The 22330-nt window shown below is 38.7% G+C and overlaps 1 protein-coding gene across 1 annotated transcript in view; it reads left to right on the top strand.

The window, feature by feature from the left end:
* The first annotated feature begins 4577 nt into the window (after window positions 1-4577).
* The window catches only part of NOXRED1 (NADP dependent oxidoreductase domain containing 1), a 29667-nt gene continuing 11914 nt past the window's right edge, over window positions 4578-22330 (top strand). Inside the window, exons 1-5 of the mRNA XM_063088470.1 lie at window positions 4578-4732; window positions 13057-13253; window positions 17347-17527; window positions 18119-18270; window positions 18852-19074. Of these exons, the coding sequence (XP_062944540.1) occupies window positions 4578-4732; window positions 13057-13253; window positions 17347-17527; window positions 18119-18270; window positions 18852-19074 (908 nt within the window). The remainder of the gene's footprint in view (window positions 4733-13056; window positions 13254-17346; window positions 17528-18118; window positions 18271-18851; window positions 19075-22330) is intronic.

Raw genomic sequence — 22330 nt, 5'->3', positions numbered from 1 at the left:
ATTTCTTCTTGGACCCATATGTCATTAAGTAGAATGCTGTTTAATTTCCATGTGTTTGTATAGTTTCCAGAGTTTCGTTTGTTATTAATTTCTAGTTTTAATCCATTGTGGTCTGAGAAGATACATGGGATAATTCCAATTTTTTTGAATTTATTGAGACTTGATTTGTGACCTAATATGTGATCTATCCTGGAGAATGATCCATGTGCTGATGAGAAGAATGAATATTCTGAGGTTGTTGGGTGGAATGTTCTGTAGATATCTGCCAATTCCAATTGGTCTAGAGTATTGTTTAGATCTTGTGTTTCTCTACTGATTCTTTGCCTAGATGATCTGTCTAATATTGACAGTGGGGTGTTCAGGTCCCCTGCTATTATGGTATTAGTGTCTATTTCCTTCTTTAGGTCTAATAGAGTTTGTTTTATAAATCTGGCTGCTCCAACATTGGGTGCGTACATATTTATGATTGTTATGTCTTCTTGATGGATCAGTCCTTTTATCATTAAGTAGTGTCCCTCATTGTCTCTTTTTATGGTTTTTAGTTTAAAGCCTATTTTGTCAGATATAAGAATAGCTACTCCAGCTCGTTTTTCTTTTCTGTTTGCATGGTAAATCTTTTTCCATCCTTTCACTCTTAGTCTGTGTGAATCTTTATGGTTGAGGTGGGTCTCTTGTAGGCAGCATATAGTTGGGTCCTCCTTTTTGATCCAGTCAGCCAGTCTGTGTCTTTTGATTGGGGAATTTAAGCCTTTTACATTAAGAGTTGTTATTGAAAGGTGTTGATTTATTCCTAGCATTTTATTGGTTGTTTGGTTGTCTTAGGTGTCTTTTGTTCCTTGCTTTCTGATTTACTGTTTGGTTTCTGTGTTTGTTGGTTCCTTAGGTTGAGATAGCGTTTTTGTTTGCTTGTTTTCTCTTCATGGATGCCATTTTTATTATACTAGTGGGTATTGATTTTTCTTGGGTTTTTATGGCAGTGGTAGTTATTTTTCAGGAACCAAACCCAGTACTCCCTTGAGGATTTCTTGTAAGGGTGGTCGTGTGGTAGTGAACTCCCGCAGTTTTTGTTTGTCTGAGAAATATACTATTTGCCCTTCATTTCGGAAGGATAGCCTTGCAGGGTAGAGTATTCTTGGCTGGCAATTTTTGTCTTTTAGTATTTTGAAAATATCATCCCATTCCTTTCTAGCTTTTAGGGTTTGTGATGAGAAGTCTGATGTTAGCCTGATTGGGGCTCCCTTATAGGTGATTTGACGCTTCTCTCTTGCAGCTTTTAAGATTCTCTCTTTGTCTCTGAGTTTTGCCAATTTGACTATGACATGTCTTGGGGAAGGCCTTTTTGGGTTGAATACGTTTGGAGATCGTTGAGCTTCCTGGATCTGAAGATCTGTGACTTTTCCTATACCTGGGAAGTTTTCTGCCACTATTTTGTTGAATATGTTTTCAATGGAATCTCCATTTTCCTCCCCTTCTGGAATACCCATGACTCGGATATTTGAGCACTTGAGGTTGTCTGATATCTCTCTCAGATTTTCTTCAATGTCCTTGATTCTTTTTTCTTTCTTTTTGTCTGCTTGTGTTATTTCAAACAGCCCATCTTCGAGTTCAGAGGTTCTCTATTCAACTTCGACAAGCCTGCTGATTAAACTCTCCATTGTGTTTTTTATTTCGCTGAATAACTTCTTCAGTTCAGCAAGTTCTGCTACATTTTTTTTCAGGACATTGATTTCCTTGTACATTTCCTCTTTCAGATCCTGTATACTTTTCCTCATTTCATCATGATGTCTAGCTGAGTTTTCTTGTATCTCATTCAGTTTCCTTAGAATTATCACTCGAAATTCCTTGTCAGTTATTTCAGTGGCTTCTTGTTCTATAGGATCTAGAGTTTGAAATTTATTAACTTTTGGTGGTGTACTTTCTTGATTTTTTGTATTTCTGGTATCTTTTTTTTGGTGTTTATTCATTGTGGCTGGGGGTTTCACAGTCCACCGGTTTGAGACTAATGACTAACTAGGATGTTGCTGTGGTTGCCAATTTCGTATGGCTACCTCCGTGACTGCTCAGTTGGCCTCTAGTGCCTTGTGTGTGTGGTTGCCTCGGGTCTTGGGCTTCTCCGGGGAGCCACCTTTCTGGTCAGCTTGGACTCTGCTGGGCTGCTGGATCACGTACCACAGGGTGTGTGATCTCTGTTGAGCTTTCACTTCCTGTGCAGGACTTCTCCCTGTTCCGTGTGCTCTGGCCCAGGCTGTTGGATCGTGCAGTGGCAACCCCACAGGGTGTGTGGTTTCTGTCGAGTCTCCGCCTCCCTGGCCGCACGTCTGCCCACTCTGTGCGCACTGTGCTGGGCTGGGGCGTGTCTTCTGTAACCCTCGTCTATCAGCTGGGCCTTCAAGACCCTGCTCAGCACTGCCTCACCCAGGAAGTCTGTCAGGTTTCTGGTAGGCACAGACGACCGGTCGCTCTGGGTGCCTTTGTAGCACTGTGTAGATCTTTCTTGGGACTTGTTCACCTTTGTATCCCCCCGGCATAGGCCGAATCTAGCGCCCACCTGCAGCCAGCTCTCCGGCAAGTTCAAGCGGACCTGGGAAGTCTCCTACCACACTGTTCCCAACCAGAAATTGGTTAGGCTTTTTTCCGAACTGGTGGCCGCAGGGATGGTATCTGCCTCCCAGTAACAGGAAGTTTACCGGGGGCGGAGCCCAGGGTGTGGTGGAGTGTCAGTCGGCCCACCCGTACTTCCTTGCCCTCCCAACACTGGCCAGGGACGCCCCCCGCCACCAGCCCCGCCAGAGAACCGCGGAGGGAGTAGGAGGGGAGGCCGGCCCGCAGGGTCCAGAAAGCCCTGCGCCAGGCCAAGCAAGTGGGAAGGCTCAGTGACGGCCGAGCCAGGCGGAGCTGCCAGCACCTGGGAAAATGGAGGCAGCCCCGGGGCGGTGAGTGGCCTGGTGATGCAGGCGGGAGCCGGGTGGGCATCAGCCCCCCGAACAGGGCTGGTCCAGGGGTCACTCACAGGGTTGTGCCAGGTCGGGCGCTCACTCTCTGTCTCTGGTTTGCCGCCTTTCCTGTTCTCGGCCGCTGCCGCCTCGGGCTGTTCAGTCGCGGCGCGGCTCGGGCACTCCCAGGAATCTTCTTTAATGCCGGCCTGAAACCTCGAATCCTGAATAGGGCAGCTGGCTGCCTTCAGCGCGGCCCCGGCCTCTGGGATCCTGGCTGCATCCACAGCAGCCCTGGCGCCGTGTTCCCTGTTTCAAGACTCGCTTTTGCAGCTAAGAAACAGTTCTTTTCCAGCTCCATTCTTCAAAGCTGTTGCCTGTAAATGAGGCAGCCTCTCCTGCTGGGGGAAAGTGGCATTCAGCCCCCACGACCAGCCAGCAGCAGCAGTTCTCCCTTAAGAGATGGCAAGAGGAAGGTCCACAAGTTTCCTGGCTGCCTGAGGCCCAGTGACCGCCTTTTCCACCTCAGCTACTCCGCGCCAGCTGCTGCAGCCACCGCCATCTTGAAAACCTTGGTTGGAGAACATTCTGAATGTACCACTGAGTTCACGTTAAAATGGCTAATTTTATATTATGTGAATTTCACCTCAAATTTTTTTTTGAAAAGTTCAAAAGAGGATAGAGACTTTGAGTAGTTTTGAATTCTGATTTCAGTGTCACTGGTGCTATAAAATAGATCATTGATGTATTGAACACACAAAGAAGGGATTGGAAAAATAAGTAGTGCTGAGATCTTTGTGATATTCCAGTCTGCAAAAAAACTAGGAATCCAGAATCTTCTGTTGGGAAAAGGAGGTCCTTATACTGCCGTGGTGTAGTACTCCTAGAAGTAGTGAAAGGAACTCGTGTCCTTGTGTTCAAGTCAGGAAAACCTCTAGGTGCGGCTGGCCCCTTTAAGACTCAAAGACAAGTAATCTGGTAGCTAATGAGTCATAATGACAACTTTCTTGTGTAATTCTCCTTAGACACGTAGTTCTTACCTTCCAGAAACAGAAGTACTGAGAAGAGCATATATCAGTTTGCTTGGTGAGAGAGATATGTGGATGGGTTTATGTATCTCTGGGTTTATTTTCTAAAATTGAGATGTCCTTGCCCTAGACAGGGGAGCAGTGATCACTTAGTTTGGGCTCTTTTCTATCCTATGGGGAACACAGAGTTTAGTGAAAGGGAAGAATTTCTCTGATACATGGTCCTATGTGTTTAGTCCTATTTCTGAAACCTAGGAGGGAATGGAAGGGGGAAGGTTCTGGCCCAAGAACTCCTGTGAAACCCTGTAAATTCATCTGTTGAAAAACAGCCTGTAACCTGTGTGGAGAAACATTACTTTGAGTTTCTGTTCAGTTTTTCATAAATCCAGTATTCATGGGCAGTCTAGGAATCCTCAAGTACCTGCACTTAAACAGAGAAGTGAATTCTACGTTCAGAATCTGGAAGGAGAGAGGTGCTGAAACCCACCATCTTGACTGCTTGTGACCTGGGCACACACACCATTATACACACACCTTCCTGCATAGACCCCTCTTCTTCTAGGATGGGGAGCCAAATTGATTGGTATCTGTCACTGCAGGAGATGGTGGCTTGGAAATGGACATGCTAAAGGATCTTGAGTCCCTGCAGTTTGAACATGGGATTTCAGAGGAAGATCGTACCTGGCTGTATTTGCAGCACCGTTCTCGGGGACTGACGATCACGGCCTGTGCCCATGCAACCTTCTTCTGCAAACTATATTGTAATTTGAGGTAAGCTAGGTCTCCAAGTTGTTCAGGAAAATGAACAAGAATCTCACTGCTGAGAAACCAAATGACTTAAACTTTTTATATTGGAGGATAAGTTTGGCAGGAGGATTGTTCTCCTATTTAATTTCCAACCCACAGTCAAAATCATTCCTGGTCTGAAAGGACCAGGAAAATCCATACCAGGGTCCCCTGGCTGTGGTTATATAATAAAGCATGAATTAGTAGTGATTTCAGTAGGTGAACTGACTAAATGATCATCCATCCATCCATTCACTCACTCACTCACTCATTGGGACCAACAACTTGTCCTCCACAGCTGCTAATCACTAGCCATTTCTTATTTATTGGTTGCAAATGGGATTAATTCTTTCTTTTGGGGTGGTGCTAACAGTGGAATGCCCCCCCTCAGGAAAGCTACCTGGGACTTTGCAGTCTCTATACCAGGGGACTTGCTTGAACCAGGAATATTGATTTGCAGAGAAGCTCTCATTCCAGTCATGGTTTCTGATATCTTTCTGTAATGTGGCTTCAGACACAAATAGGAGGCAGTTGTGAGCCAGGTAATTAAAATTAGGTTCCTGGATTCTGTAACTCCAGGTGACTCCTGGAGCATAAGTCACCACTTCATTCTACTTCTCAGTTTGTTTTTCTCTGAAAGTAGATTACTGGATGGTGAGGCCAGATCTGAATTGAACATGTTTATAAATATAGCATATAACCAAAGAGGCAGGCTGCTCAATGATTTTGCTGATTGGCTTACTAATTAAGATACATAAACCTACTGATTATACCCAAGATGGCTGGTGAGAAACCAATATATGAAACTTCCAGGAGACATTTTATATTTGGAAGGGTCAGACACTGAGAGATAATGCTCTCCTTTCAGCCAGAAGCGAAGCCTTAAATAAAATGTTGCTTATGGTGCTTATTGGAAACTCCAGAGCTTTACTCTAGTTTTTACAGAAATACAAAAAAAAAAAAAAAATTAAGTTCTCTTAAAACACAAGTAATACCTAATGTATTCAGAGGTCAGACTTGTTAATCTTGGGCCAAGGAAACACTTTCAGAACTAAGTGAACGTCTGGAAAGAGTGGTCTCAAATCCTTCACCCTCAATTTCTCAGGTCTGTTTTGCTTTTATAATCCATTTACTTACATAAATCATAACATTCTTTAAAAGCTAAGTTACCTGGTTTCCCAGGTCTGTGCGAAACTGAAATAGCAAACTAGGAAGAGTAGCTGTATGGTAGGAGAAGGGTGCACTTATCCTAATACCAATGAAAATTGACAGCCATCTGAGAATAATGTCAGCAAGATGGAGGAATAGGAAGCTCCAGGTTTCATAACCCCACAGAGACACTGGCTAAACAATAATATAAGGTCCAAAAAGCCTTTATGAAAACTTCAGAAACCAGTTAAGAAGTTGCAGTATCCCAGGCAAATACAAAGCCCAGAACAGCTGCGTTGAAATGGGTAAGAAAAGCCATTACACAACCTGAGATAGCCCTTTCCTCAAGCCAGAACAACTCAGTGTGATCAGGAGAATATGCCCAACTTGCAGCTTCTCCCTTAAAGGGAAAGAGAAAAGTGGATTGTATGTTCAACATTACAGCTTTTCAGGGGTTGCCTGAGGGATTGGTTTCCGTCTTGTATGACTTGGAGCACTGATGGGGAATCAACATACTTTGAATTAGAACAAAGTACAGCTCAGAAGTTGCAGCACCACAGATAATTGCCAGAGAGAACAAGAGATCATGAGCTTCTGCAAAAGAAAAAGGCAAACCTCTCAAAGTAAACCGAGAAGACACATAACCAGAAAAGGTTTGAGAGATCCATAGATTAGCTGGGCTGTTTGGTGACAGTCTTCCCCTGTACAAAGCTAGTCTGTAAAGATTTGGGGAGGTGGTGACTTTTTTCAAATGCCCAAATCCCAGCAAAAGATAACAAGGAATATGAATAAACAAGGAAACAAGGCCCAAGTAAAGGAACAAAGTAAATCTCCAGAAACTAACCCTAGAGAAACAGATCTATAAGTTACCTAACAAAGAATTCAAAATAATGTTAAAAAAGCTCAATGAACTACAAGAGAATGTAGATAAACAACTAAGTGAAACCAAGAAAATGATGCATGGACAAAGTGAGAATATTGACAAAGAGAAACTATACCCCCCCCCCCAAATTCTGGAGCTGAATAGCACAAAAACTGAGTTGAAAGAATTTACTAGAGGAGAGGTTCAACATCAGATTTGATGAAGCAGAAGAATCAGTGAATTTGAATACAGGTCATTTGAAATTAATAAGTCAGAAAAACAAAAGAAAAAAGAATGAAGAAAAGTGAAGAAAATCTAGTGGACTTGTGAGACATCTCAGAAGGAGTAGAGAGAGAAAGGGGAAGACAGCCTAGGTGAAGAAATAATGGCCAAAAACTTCCCAAATCTGAGAAAGAAAATGAACATCCAAATATAAGAAATTCAAAGGACTCCAAGTTGGATGAACCCAAAGAGCCCACACTGAGACATTACAATCCAACTATCAAAAGTAAAAGACAAAGAATATTGAAAGCAGCAATAAAAAAGCAGCTTGTCACATTTGAGTTACTTTCCATAAGATCATCAGCAGATTTCTCAGCAAAAACATTATAGGCCAGAAGGGAGTGATGGAGTGGTTTGATATATTCAAGGTGCCAAAAGAAAAAAACAAAACAAAACTGCCAAACGAGAATACTATATCCAGCAAAACCATCCTTCAGAAATCAAGGAGAAATACAGATCTTCCCAGATGATCAAAAGCTGAGGGAGTTCATCATCACTGTACCTGTCTTATAAGAAATGCTAAAGGGAGTCCTCAAGTTGAAACAAAAAGATATTAGACAGCAACATGAAAGTATACAAAAACATAAAGCTCTCAGTTAAAGGTAAATATATAGGTAAATACCAAAATCCTACAGTAGTCTAATGGGTGGTGCATAAATAATTTTTAATTGTGGGATAGAATTTAAAACATAAAAGCATTATTATTTTTTAATAAACATGACTATAAAAGTATGTTAATGGATACACAATGTAAAAGGATGTAATTTGTGACATCAAACACAAAAAGCAGGAGTAGAGGGAAGATGTAAAGGAGTAGAGCTTTTGTATGTGATTCAAGTTAAGCTGTTAGTTTAAAATGAGCTGTTATCACTATAAGATTTTTATATAATTCCCTTTGATAACCACAAAGAAAATACCTATAGGAGTTACACAAAAGAAAATGAGAAAGAAATCAAAGCATGTCATTACAAAAAATGAATAAAACACAAGAAAGGCAGCAACAGAGGAAAAGAGGAGAACAAATAACCAGAAGACATACACAGAAAAATTAACGAAATGGCAATAGTAAGTCCTTCCCTATCAGTAATTACTTTAAATGTAAATGGATTGAACTCCCCAACCAAAAGACACAGAGTGGCTGAATGGATAAAAAACCAAAGTCCAACTTCTATGCCATCTACAAAGATTCACTTTAGATATAAGTACACATATCAGCTGAAAGCAAAAGGATAGAAAAAGATATTCCATGCAAATGATAACCAAAACAGAGCTGGAGTGACCATACTTGTATCAGAAAAAATAGAATTTAAGTCAAAAAACTCATGAGAGAAAAAGAATGACATCATATAAAAAGATAATTACCACGAAGATATAACAATTATAAATATATATGCACTTAACACCAGAACATTCAAATATATGAAGCAAATATTTACAGAATTGTAGGTACACAATAATAGCAGGAGATTTTAATATCCCACTTTCAATAATATACATAGCATTACAATAATAGAAGATCATTTAGGAAACAGATGACTTGAACAAACCAATAGACCAACTGGAAATGCAGAACAGTCCACCCCACACAGCAGAATACACATTTTTCTCAAGTGCACATGGAATATTCTCCAGGATAGATCACATGTTAGATCACAAAACAAGTCTTAAATTTAAGAAGATTGAAATCATATCAATGATCTTTTTTGGCCACAATGGAATGAAACTAAATAACAAAAGGAAAACTGGAAAGTTCATAAAGATGTGGAAATTAAACAACATATTCTTGACCAACCTATTGATCAAAGAAGAAATCACAAAGAAAATTAGAAAATATCCCAAGAAAAATAAAAATGAAAACACAATATACCAAAACTTATGAGATTCAGCAAAAGCAGTACTAAGAGGGAAGTTTATAGGGATAAATGCCTACATTAAAAAAGAAAGATCTCAAGCCAACAACCTAACTTTATACCTCAAGGAACTACAAAAAACAATTCAACCCAAAGGAAGAAAATAATAAAGATTAGAGTAGAAATAAACAAAATAGAGACTAGAAAAACGATAGAAAAATCAATGAAACGAAAATCTAGTTTTTTAAAAAGATCATGATAATTGACAAACCCTTACCTAGACTAAGAAAAAAAGAATCAAATAACAAAAATCAGAAATGAAAGGGGAGACTTTACAACCAATGCCACAGAAACAGAAAAGGATTATAAGAAACTACTATGAAGGGCCGGCCCCGTGGCTCACTCAGGAGAGTGCGGCACTAGTAGCGCCGAGGCCGTGGGTTTGGATCCTATATAGGGATGGCAGGTGTGCTCACCGGCTGAGCGTGGTGCAGACCACACCATGCTGAGGGTTGCGATCCCCTTACTGGTCAAAAAAAAGAAAAAGATAAACTACTATGAAAAATTATATACCAATAAATTGGATAACCTGGAAGAAATGGAAAAATTCTTGGAAACATACAACCTACCAAGAGTGGATCATGAGGAAATAGAAAAATTTATCAGACCTGTAACTAGTGAGATTACATCAGTAACCACAAAACTTCCCAGCAAAGAAAAGCCCAGGACCAGATGGCTTCACTGTAAAATTCTACCTTACATTTAAAGAAGAATAAACACCGATCCTTTTTAAACTCTTCAAAAAATTGAAGAGGAGGGAACACTTCCAAACTCATTTTATGAGGCCATCATTACACTGATACTAAAACTAGACAAAGGTATTACAAGAAAACTATAGACTAATATCCCTGATGAATATTGATAAAATAGTTCCCAGTAAAATGCTAGCAAAGTGAAATCAACAGCAAAGCACATTAAAAGGATTATACACCATGACCAAGTGGGATTTACCCCTGAACACAGGATGATTCAGCATCCAAAATCAATTAATATAATACACTACATTAACAGAATGAAGGATAAAACCCAACATTTTCATTTCAGTTGGTGCAGAAAAAGCATTTGACAAAATTCAACACCTTTTTATGATAAAAACACTCAACAAACAAGAAATAGAGGGAAATTAACTCAACGTAATAAATGTGACTATGGCCATACCACCCTCAACATGCCCAATATTGTCTGATCTCAGAAGCTAAGCAGTACTTGGATGGGAGACTGCCTGGGAACACCAGACGCGTTAGGCTTAGAATAAAAGAAAAAATAATAAAGTCTGTATATGAAAAACCCACAGCTAACATCATACTCAATGGTAAAAAACTGAAAGTTTTTCCTCTAAAATCAGAAACAAGGCAAGGATGTCCATTCTCACCACTTCTGTTCAATATAATACCGGGATTCTTAGCCAGAGATATTACGCAAGAAAAAGAAATATAAGACATCTAAACTGGAAAGGAAGAAGTAAAATGATCTCTGTCCACAGATGACATGATCTAATATGTAAAAAACTGTAAAGATTCCACACACAAAAAATGTTAGAACTAGTAAACAAATTTAGCAAAGTTGCAGGATACAGAATCACACAAATCAGTTACATTTCTGTACACTAACAATGAACAATCTTAATAAGAAATTAAGAAAACAATTCCATTTACAATAGCATCAAATAGAATAAAATACTCAGTAATAAACTTAACCAAGGGGGTGAAATACCTGTACACTGAAAACTGCAAAACATTACTGAAAGAAATTAAGAAAGACACAAATGGAAAGACATTCCATGTTCATGGATTGGAAGACTTAATAGTGTTAAAATGTCCATATTAGCCAAAGTGATCTACAGATTGAATGCAATCCTTATGAAAATCCCAATGACATTTTTTGTAGAAATAGAAAAAAGCATCCAAAACCTTACACGGAATTTAAAAGGACCCAGAATAGCCAAAATAATCTTGAGAAAGAAAAACAAAGCTGGAGGCCTTGCACTTCTTGATTTCAAACATATTACAAAGCCACAATAATCAAAACAGCATGGTACTGGCATACAGACAGACATAGAGACCAATGGAACAGAATTGAGAGCCCAGAAATAAAATCTCATGTATATGGCCAAATGATTTTTCAATAAGGCTGCCAAGGCTATGCAATGGGGAAAGGATAGTCTCTTCAACAAATGTTGTTGGGAAAATTGGATATCCACATGCAAAAGAATGAGTTTGGATGTTCACATTACACCACATACAAACATTAACTCAAAATTAACAAGGCTTAAGACCTGAAAATATAAAAATCCTAGGTTTTTTTTTTTTTAAAGATGACCAGTAAGGGGATCTTAACCCCTGACTTGGTGTTGTCAGCACCACACTCTCTGAAGTGAGCGAACCGGCCATCCCTATATGGGATCCGAACCCACGGCCTTGGTGTTATCAGCACCACACTCTCCCAAGTGAGCCATGAGCCAGCCCACCTAGAAAGTTTTTTAGGGGGAAAGCTACATGACGTTGGATTTAGCAATGGATAAGATGCCAAAAACAAGGCAACAGAAGCAAAAATAGACAAATGGAACTACATCAATCTTAAAAACTTCTGCCTAGCAAAGGATGAAAAGGCAACCTGTGGAGTGTGAGAAAATATTTGCAAATCATATATCTGATAAGGGGTTGATATCCAGAATATATAGAGAACTTCTACAACTCAACAAGAGAAAAACAAATAATCCAATTTTTAAAATGAGACTTGAATAGACATTTCTTCAAAGAATATATAGAAATGGCCAATGGGTATATGATAAAATGCTTAGTGTCACTAATTATCAGGGCAATGCAAATCAAAGCCACAATGAGATATCACTCACACTTGTTATAATGGCCACTATCAAAAAAAACCAAACAAACAAAAATTAACAAGTGTTGGTGAGAACATGGAGAAATTGGAACCCTTGTGCACTGTTGGTGAGAATATAAGATGGTGCAAAACAGTATGGAGTTTCCTCAAAATATTAAACACAGAATTGCCATATGATCCAGCAATCCCACTTCTGGGTATATATTCAAAAGAATTGAAAACAGGATCTCAAAGAGATATTTGCACACCTATATTCATTGCAGCATCATTCACAACAGCCAAGAGGTGGAAGCAACCTAAATGCCCAGTGGTGGATAAGTGGATAAAAAAATTGTGGTATATACATACAATGGAATATTTTTAAGCCTTAAAAAAGGAGGAAATCCTGTCAAATGCTACAATATGAATGAAGCTTGAGGACATTATGCTAAGCGAAATAAGCCAGTCACAAAAAGACAAATGCTGCATGATTCTAGTTATATGAATCCAAACAGAGAGAGGAGGTAGAATGGTAGTTGCCAGCAGCTGAGGGAGGGGGGAAAGAGGAGTTGTTCAACGAGTACAGAGTTTTAGATTTGCAAGATGAAAAAGTTCTAGAGATCTGTTGCACAACGATATGCATATAATTAACACTACTGTCCTGTACACTTAAAAACGGTTACAATGGTAAGCTTTATGTTTTTTTTAACACAATAAAAAAAATTGACAGCTCTCTGCCCAGAAAACAAACAAAAGGTGAAAGAACTGGCCCCAAATGTGTTATACATTACAGTATATGATGTATAGCAGTGCGTGCTCACAGTGATGGTCTTGAGTCAATGAAATGATGAAAAATTCAGACCTTGTGTTTAAGAAGGCAGGGAAACGTAACAATGTAACCAAAAAGTGTTCATTTAAAAATGTTTTAAACAAGTTTGGTCCCTTGAAAAGAGGTATGCTTTGGGGGCTGGCTAGTTAGTTTAGCTGGCTAGAGCACAGCCTTGTAACACCAAGGTCACAGGTTCAGATCCCTGTACCAGCCAGACACCAAAAAAAAAAAGAAGAAGAAAAGAAAAGAGGTATACTTTAATTTCTGGAAAATTCACTCAAGAGAACATTTCACTATTTAGTGAGGCTGGATAAATGGTACACAATTGAAATGCCTCTTAATGTGCCACCAGACTTCCATATGAGAAAGTTTAAGCAAAGAGCATCAGAGGTTGACAGTTAAGAAGAGCTACAGCGTTTGCATGTATTTATGCATGTGTCTGTTCATTTTCCAGAAAATCATTACGTGAGAATCAAAGTTCCAGATGTTCCTCAACTGGATCACTTGATTTGGATACTCCTGACGAGGAGTTAAAGATGGGCATCATTGGAGGGGGCCACCTTGGGAAGCAGCTGGCTGATGCACTGCTGCAGCTTGTCCCAATCCCTGCTGAGAGCCTGAGGATCTCCACTAGGAGGCCAGAGGCTCTGGGTGAGGAGCAGTGTGTGGTAGAAAGAGGCTCGGTTGTGCTGTTTAGGTGTTGACGAGGCTACTTTGAAAGGGTGCCCTTCAAAGATGAATCCCTGCGTGCAGCATGCTGAGTTCTCAGCTTGCTAGCCCTAAGAAAAGCTAGAAAGCTGGCTTTTTGATTTGTTCCTTAAAACTACTTTCTTCTCCACTTAAATGTTTTATATTTATCTCTCCTCCCTGTGCCCTTGGTTGTGAATTATCTTTCTGGGTCTTTGATACAAGTAAGCTTTCCGTAAGAGTTCAAATCTTCTAATTAGATCAGTTTAAGTCTGGTGGGTATTAAACAATTTTAAACATTTGCATTAGGCCTTATATTTTTTTAAAAAATAACATTTACTGAATTTTAAAAAATGTTTTGTAATGATTTCATTTACTAATCTATGGTGATAGAAAATCAGAACAATGATTACTTCTGGGGAGATAGACTGAGAAAGGACCCAAGGGAGCTGGGGAGATGGAAATGTTCTGTATCTTAAGAGAAGTGTGAGTTAAATGGGTATATGCATTTGTCAAAACTGATCATGCTGTATACTTCACATCTGTGTGTTGCACTTCACGTAAATTATACTTCAGTAATAATGTAAAGTAATATAATATATATTGTAGAAAATTTGGAAAATTACTCTGTAAGAAGAAAATAAAAACTACCTATATCATTTCCTTCCATTTTTTCCTCTAATTATATCAGTAGCTGATACTGTACGTAGTTGTTTATATCCTGCTCTTCTCATTTAACGTGTCATGAGCATATTCCCATATCGTTATTTAACATCCTTCAAAATAATTTTAAGTCTCTCTGCTATCCTACAGGTAGAAGTGCCACCAACAGCCTTTGAAAGCACTCCCCTGCATTTCCCCAGCAGGGTGGGCTTGCCAGGACAGTGGCTGGGAGCACCAGATACCTAGCACCATTCTCCCTTTCTCTGTTTTCTTCTGAAGACTTAAAATTTAATTACATCAATAGAGATTATTTATTTATTTATTTATTTTTCTTTCTTTTTTTTTTTTTGTTCTTATGGCACCAGGAACAAATCCTGGATCTTTGCATTATCAGCACCATGCTCTAACCAACTGAGCTAACTGGACAGCCTCAGTAGAGATGCATTTTAATGTAAAAAAATGACTTTAAGGTTGTATAGTATTCCAAAGTATGGACATACCATAATTTATATAACTGTGCCTTATTTAGTTGGACTTCTTTGTACATAATTTTCAAAATAAAATTACTAGATCAGAGAATAGGTACAACTTTATTAAGATATTATTTATATACAATAAATCGCACATAGTTAGTGTACAAGTTGAGGTTTTGACACATGTGTGCCCCTGGGAAACCATCAATAGTATCCATCGCCCCCAGAAGTGGCCTCTTGCCCTTCGTAATCTCTCTCTACTTTCCTGCACTTCCCACCCAAAAAACCAATGATCTGATTTGTCATCATAGGTTAGTTTGTATTTTCTAGAATTTTATGTAAGTGGAATTAAACTGTTCTTCTTTTGGTCTGACTTCTTTCACTCTGCATAATTATTTTAGATAAATCCAAGTTGTTTCATGTATCAGTATCCTTTTTATTCCTGAGTAGTATTTCATTACATGAATATTCCTCAGTTTATCTATTCATCTGTTGATTTGTGTTGTTTCCAGTTTTTGGCTGTTACAACTAAAGCTGCTGTAAACATTTGTACACAGTGTTCATGTGGGCAACTGATTTCATTTTTCATGGGTAGAAATACCTGCCAGTAAAATGGTTAAGTCATGTGCTATGTTTAATTTTTAAAGAAACTTCTAATATGTTTTTTTCAAATTGACCTCAAAAAAGTTTGTTCAGGTATAAATTTTACCAGCCTTTTGTGAAAACACCCATTTCACTACACCCTTGTCAATACTGGGAATCATTTTCAACATCACCATTTTAATATGACTTTTAAATTTTTCTTGTTTTAATATGTCTTTCATTGATCACTAAACGAGTTAAATGTTTTTCATAGGTTTTTTGCCTTTTTTAGTTGCTTTTGCCCATTTTTTCTGTTGCAGTTGCCTGTATTTTTCTTACTGATTTGTAAATGTTCTTTCTATATTAAGGAAACTTAAAAAGAAATCTTAACCACTTGAGGCATATTTCTTAATCCTAGCAATAGGGCTAGTAGATATGATATTTAATACAGTACATGCCATGGATTGAATGCCTTCCCAAACTTATTCAAGCTTAAATCATGTCCCCCAAAGTTCCAGGTATTGGAAATTTGGCCCCCACTGTGACAGTGTTAAGAGGGTGGGAAACCCTATTATGATAATTGAAAGGTGGGGCATGGAAGAAGGGATTAGATTGTAGGTATATGCCCTAATGAATGGATTAATGATGGTGGTCAGGGGTGTGGTTCTGAGGGCTTTAAAAGGAGAACACATGGAATTCTGTCTCTGCTCCACTATTTCTGCTATGTGAGATCCCTGAATCACTGTCGCCACCACCAAGGACTTCACCAGATACGTTTCCTGGGCTTTGGACTTCCCAGCCTCAGAAACTGTAAGCAATAAATTTTGTTTCCTTTATAAATCACCCAGTTTCAGGTATTTGTGTTATTAGCAACAGAAATGGACTAATACATTACATATATTCTTTGGGAAGCAATATATTTATTAGTAGTAAAATTACAGTTTTAAAATATCACTGTGTGTTGTGTAAGGAAGCAAGAATTCACAATGCTTAGCATTAGCTTCTATGCACACAAAAAGAATGAAAACACATGAAAGAATGATGGACGTGCCTGTTTTCTTCTTTGTCCTATCTTTCAGGTTTATGAGAATCCAGATAACCTTAGCATCACATCTGTCATGTACTCTTGGTGGTTAAGATGAGAACTCACCTCTCCAAAATCTGTCATATTCTGTTTTCCAGTAACACTTGAAACATATGTATTAGTCCATTTTCTGTTGTTTAAAACAGAAGACCTGAAAGTGGGTAATTTATAAAGAGATAAAATTTATTTCTTACAGTTTAGAGACCAGGAAGTCCAAAGTCCAGGGAACACATCTGGTTAGGGCCTTCTTATGGGCTCTACAGCAACACAGGGTGTCACACGAATGGGCTGAGCAAGAGTTAAGTTTCTCATTTGCTCTCCTTATAAAGCCATCATAACCACGCCCATGACCGTCCATTAAACCATCACTGGATTAATCCATTCACAAGGATACAGTCCTTGACTGAACCTTTAAAGGCCCTGCCCTTCAGTTACCATAATAGGATTTCCCATCCTCTTAACACTGTTACAATTGAGATTAAGTTTCAATGAGTTTTGGGGGCACATTTAATCCACAGTAACATATTATCAGATGTGAGTGAACATTTTAAATTCTTACTTTTGAAAACCCATGTTGCAATAAGTCCAATGAAATGATTAACTGCCAGTGAGTGTTCTTATGCAACCATGTGAGTTGTCACATTTCTACATTTATAATTATCTTATTAACATTAAGTTATGTATACTTTACAGAAACTGTTGAATCTTTCCAAACTCCTCTCAGACTCTGTTCTGTACTATTCTATGCTCCTAGTCTTTCCAACCAACTGAACCCAGTGAGCTGTGTAACTTTGGGCAAGTCACATAGCTTCTTGAAGGCTCAGTTTCCTCATCTATAATATGAAGATAATTCTAGTCTCTGTCTCATAAAGTCCTTGTGAGGATTACCTTCGATCATGAATATATTTGTACATTATTTGGTACATGATAAACCTTCAGTAAATTGGAGCAGAAGTCTTCTTTAAGATTTTTTTCTTCCTAAAAAAAGTTTGAAAAATTCCAGCATTTGTTCTAAAAGTAAGATAAAGATGAATTATTTTATAATCTCAAGCATTGCAGTGGCACCAGCTACTTTAGTACTGAGCTTAGGGAATTGCTGCATGATTTTTAGATGGTATGTGGGCATATCTTCTGATTTGTGTGGTAACAAGACTTGGGTCGATTTACTGAGATAAAATAATGATCAACTTCTTCCCATAGTTCAAATCAAACTTCTTTGTACTGTGCTCTTTCTGTCTTCCTTTATCCCTCTTAGATGAGCTCCAGAAACTGGGGGTCCAATGCTTTTACCATAACTCTTATCTGGTGGGTTGGGCCAACGTGATATTCCTCTGCTGCTTGCCATCTCAGCTGCCTAATATCTGCTTAGAAATTCAAAACAACCTTAAGAAGACCTGCACTGTGTACAGCTTTGTAGCTACCACTCCACTACCCAGGTATCTTTTTAGGGTGAGAAGAGAACTAGCAGAACTGCTTTGTCTCTTCTGACTTCTGCCTCCCATCTCCACCGTAGCCCCTACTTCTTGGTGTTGGTCATTCCCAATAGTAAGGAGGAAGCAGTCTGATCTGCAGAGGACCCAGCTAACATTGCTATGTCTTCCCCACTTTCCCACAGCAGCACTTGGGGGCGGGACATTTTCTTTGTTGTACAAATGTTTAGAACTGCAAAAGAACACGGCCACCCACTCGTCGAAGCTGAATAGTATTCCCCTTGTGCATCAATGAGAAGAGAAACTACCAGTCAACAACATGAAAAGTTACTGAAAGCATGTGTCAAATATTATTTGAGTACCCGTAGTGTTTAGCCCAGTGCCTGGCACATGATAACATTCAATAAGTGTTTGTTAGGTGGTCAGATGAACAGTTCAACTAGTCAGTGTGCTCAGTGCAGACCCAAACCTGAGTCTGCCTCTGAGCAGTGCTGTGCAGGGAGTCTCTTGCTGGGGATGGATGTGAACTCAATGGATTAAATTGTGCTTATTCCAGTCTTGGCATTGCATTCCCTGACTTGATGGCTTTACTTCCAGGTTGAAACTACTACTGAACCACACCAATATCTTGCGGCCTCAATATCACTGTGTTCAGAATTTTGTTAACATCTGGGGGGCCAATAAGAAAATCACAGCTGCTCTCCAAGATCCTGTGATTCTTCAAGCGACCTGCCCCTACAGTCCTGCTGGTAATGTTTAACCATATTTCTGGCATTCTTTTGAAAATTACCTTCCCTTTGGTCTGTTGCTATCTTATTAAATCCGTGTGTGTGTGTGTGTGTGTGTGTGTGTGTGTGTGTGTGTGTGTGTGTTAGGTTTTGTAAAGAAACAGTCTTCAGTGTTAAAAAGCATCCTTTATTAGGGAGAGCTGAGAAGCCTGATTATTTGGACCCTTTAGAAGCCTGATTATTTGGACCCTTTAAGGATAAACTGGAAACAACCAGAGGAGATAGCTTACTTAAACAGGAGGATGCAAAGTCTGGGACTAAAATGGCTTTTCCCTGTTCTAACCTTGCAGTTTTCACCAGTTCTTTCTTACTGGCATGGGCCGTTCTAGAGGCACTTTTGCCATTAGCAATGTCTGTACGAGTCTTATCTGTTCTTTCGTATGGAAAACACATGATGTGTTATAAAGGGCAGAAATAGGGCTCTTGGCCTAAGAAAGAATAGTGTTTGCTTATCTCAAGGTACATGATACTAAACTGTCTTGGTTCCCTGCAACTCATTTTTAATAGGCCTAACTGATATTTACTTTTTCATTGATGTGTAGGGGGAATAATCCTCAATATCAAGTGGTTGGAGGGAGTGTTTTATGCAGCCCTAAACATCTGCACAGCAAGCAATGTGGCCCACTCACAAGCGCTGCGGTTTCTGAATGAACTATTTCTCTCTGTGCACTTTGAAGACTGTGAGAAAGACACAGCATCTTGCCCAAAATTTCAGTTAACAAATTTTGTCAGCAAAGCCTATGTCAAGAACCTGTCTCAGAACAGGTAAGGCGGTCAGACAGCTGGCCATTCTAATTTTTCTCATACTCCTGTCTCAGCAGACACTTTTCCTTTTGTCCTTTCATGTTCTCTTTAAAAACAAAAATGTGTTATTTTTGTCAAAACTTTGGTAAAAAAGTGAAAGCCTTCCTTTGTCTCCCAAATCTCAATTCATAGATTTTACCTCTAACAGTTTTTATATTTTTGTCTTTTTACCTATTTACAAACATATATGTATATTGTCATTATATGAGGGTACTTCAAAAAGTTCATGGAAAAATAGAATTAAAAAATAATACAAATATTTCCATGAAATTTTTGAAGTCTCATCATAAGTATTTATAATGTGTATGCATACTTATTTCTGTAAATAGTGTTAGAAACATGGGAACTATATATATATATATATACACACACACACACACACACACATATATATATATATACACACACTGCTTTTTCACTTACTATATTGCAGATACTATTCTATGTTAGTGCAATCATATCCACTTCATTTATGAGCAGCTGCATAGGCATCTATTGGCTGCATTTATTTAATTAAATTTATTCACTCTATCTCCACTTGATAGAGATGTAGTTTTTTCCCCCTGCCCCATATTTTGCATAAAGGGCTGCTTCAAACAGTCTCGTACTTACATTGCACACTTGTACTGGTATTTCTGTTGGATAAGTATGTGGAAGAATATCTGGGTGTATATATTTTATGTTTGACAGGCATTTCCAAATTGCTTGTCCAAAATGTGGTGCTCATTTACATTTTCACCAATAGTGTATGAGTGCCATTTCTCTATAGCTTGATAACTATACAGTCTTTTTAATTTTTGATCATCTAATACTCAAAATTGTTGCTCATTATCAGTGATTTCCATGTCACCAGATTCACTCGACACTTTAATCCTTTTCAACTATGACTATTGAACAAGCTATCCTTCCTGAAACAATCTCTTCTCTTGGCTTTCATAATCCCTTACATACTCCTATTTTCTTCCTGTTTCTCTGGTCCCTCTTTTGCTAGCTCCTCCTCTGCCCTACCCTTAAATTTGGGAGTTTTCAGGGCTCTATCCCAGGCCCTCTGTTTTCTTTTTTTATTCTGTACTTTGTTCCTGGGTGATCTTTTCCACTTTGGGGACTTCGGTTGCCATCTTTATGCTGGCAGCACGTGACTCTAGCCTAGATGTCAATGCTGCCCCTAAGTGTAAACTCGCCAGCTCCGCCCAAATTCCACATGTCCTAAAGCATATTTGCTCATACACTGCTCTTCTAGCGTTGCTTGTCTGATTACATGCTGCTTTACCAAATTACTTGAACCAGAACCCTGCGGGTAATCTTTGATTCTTCCTTCTCTCTTACCTTTTGTATTCCAATCACCAGTGGACACCTTATTCTCTGGGCCTATGATAGATTTTCATTTTGGGGATTTTTCTTCTCCATTATCCTGGGGATTCTTCTCACTTCTCTGTTATGTTGGATCACTTGTTTCCTGGATCCCTCTTCCTCCATCATGGTTTATTCCTTCATTTTGGTGGAACATGTCCTGTAGTATGCATTGGAAGTAATTTTTAAAGACTCCTTATGTCTGAAAATATTTTTATTCTAACCTAATATTTTATTGAGAACATAGCCAGCTATAACGTTAGGTTGGAAATAATTTTCCCTCAGAATCTTGAGGGATTGCTCCATTGTCTTTCATCTTCTAGAGTTGCTATTGAGAGTTACAGTGCCGTTCTAATTCTTGATCCTTTGCCTGTTTCTGTCCTCTCTGGAAACTTATAGGATCTTTTGACCTCAGTATCCTGAAATCTTATGTGCTGTGATTTGAGTCTATCTTAATTCATGGTTGAACACTTGATGGGCCTTTTTTTCCCTTAACTTTTTTTAAAAATTGTGAAATATAACACATACACAGAAAAAGTACATATTCCATAAATCCAGAAATATACAGTTTAATGGATTATTACAAAGCAAATACCCATGTAACCGCCACTCATAAAAGAAATAGCACATTCAAGTGGGTCTTTGCAATCTAAATTCTCCAATATTCCCAATTATGTCTTTGATAATTTCCTCCCCTCCCCTGTTTTCTCTTTTACCTCTTTCTGATAATTTTATTAGTCAAATGTTGGACCTCCTAGACTGATCCTCTGATTTTCTTTATCTTTCCTATTTTCAGTAGCTTTGTCTTTTTGCTCTGATTTCTGAGAGATTTTCTCCCATATTTTGATAGCATAATATTTTGTTTTGCTATCATATTTTCAATTGCAAAGCATTTTAAAAGTGTCTATATATTCTTTTTTTATGAAGCATCCTGCTATCATTTCATTACGTAATACCATTTCTTATCACTTTGAGAACATAAGTTACTGGGGTTTTTTTCTTATTTAGGTAGTTTGTTTCTCCCAAGTTGTTTTCTGGTCATTTGTTTTGGACTGTATCATCCATTTTAGAGGCGTTCTTCAGATATGTGTTGAACCTTGACTGTTTGCTCATATTTAAGATCCTGGTTACGACAAAGTTGCTTGGAAACTGAGTTTGCTACTGTGGTCTTTACTACAGAATGATTTGGTCAGCTGTCTCCTTGGAAACCATGGATATTGGTATCTTTAAGTTTTTTCTCTTTGGTGGTTCAGAAGACCCTGCTTAGAAGACATACACCTGTATATCTTCCTGCCTAGAAGAAATATAACTGGCTGACAGCTTTTTGGTACCCAAGTTGGGGAAAGAAAGCTGCAGGGGCTGGGAGTGGGGGAGAATGTCTTATCCAATACATGTTTTTTTCCCTTTATTTTCCCTCATTTCAGTATGATATCCTTGCCCTCAACAGTACCTATTGTCCTCCTGTCCAGAGACTTTCTTTTTAACCCTCGCCAGAGAAAAACTTTCTGTTGGGGAGGGAGAGGGACAGCATTGGGTAGGGTATCCGGGTGTCTCTCTTATTTTTAAGGTTTTCAACTAAACATCCTGTTTTCAGCTGCTTCTTATCCCCATTTCTAGATGCACTTGGTCCTACTTCCTGAGTCTGTTGTGGGTGCTCTGATGTAGATGGATGGTGTCCTGGCTTTTCTCACTGCTGACTTGGGATTCAGCTTTCCCATGTAGGATCAGTGCTATTACTAGTCCATATTCTTTCCAGCTTCCAAGCTTGTTACCCTTGTCTTCCTTCTCATTCTCACTTTATCTTCTTTGCCTATTTTTCTTTTGGACTGTTTGATTTCAGTTATTGTTTTGCAGGAAGTTTTAGTAG

Source organism: Cynocephalus volans, chromosome 3, assembly GCF_027409185.1.
Source record: "Cynocephalus volans isolate mCynVol1 chromosome 3, mCynVol1.pri, whole genome shotgun sequence".
NCBI classification, from domain to species: domain Eukaryota; kingdom Metazoa; phylum Chordata; class Mammalia; order Dermoptera; family Cynocephalidae; genus Cynocephalus; species Cynocephalus volans.
Note: the sequence above shows the minus strand (reverse complement) of the source record. Positions and strands in the feature narration are given on the sequence as shown.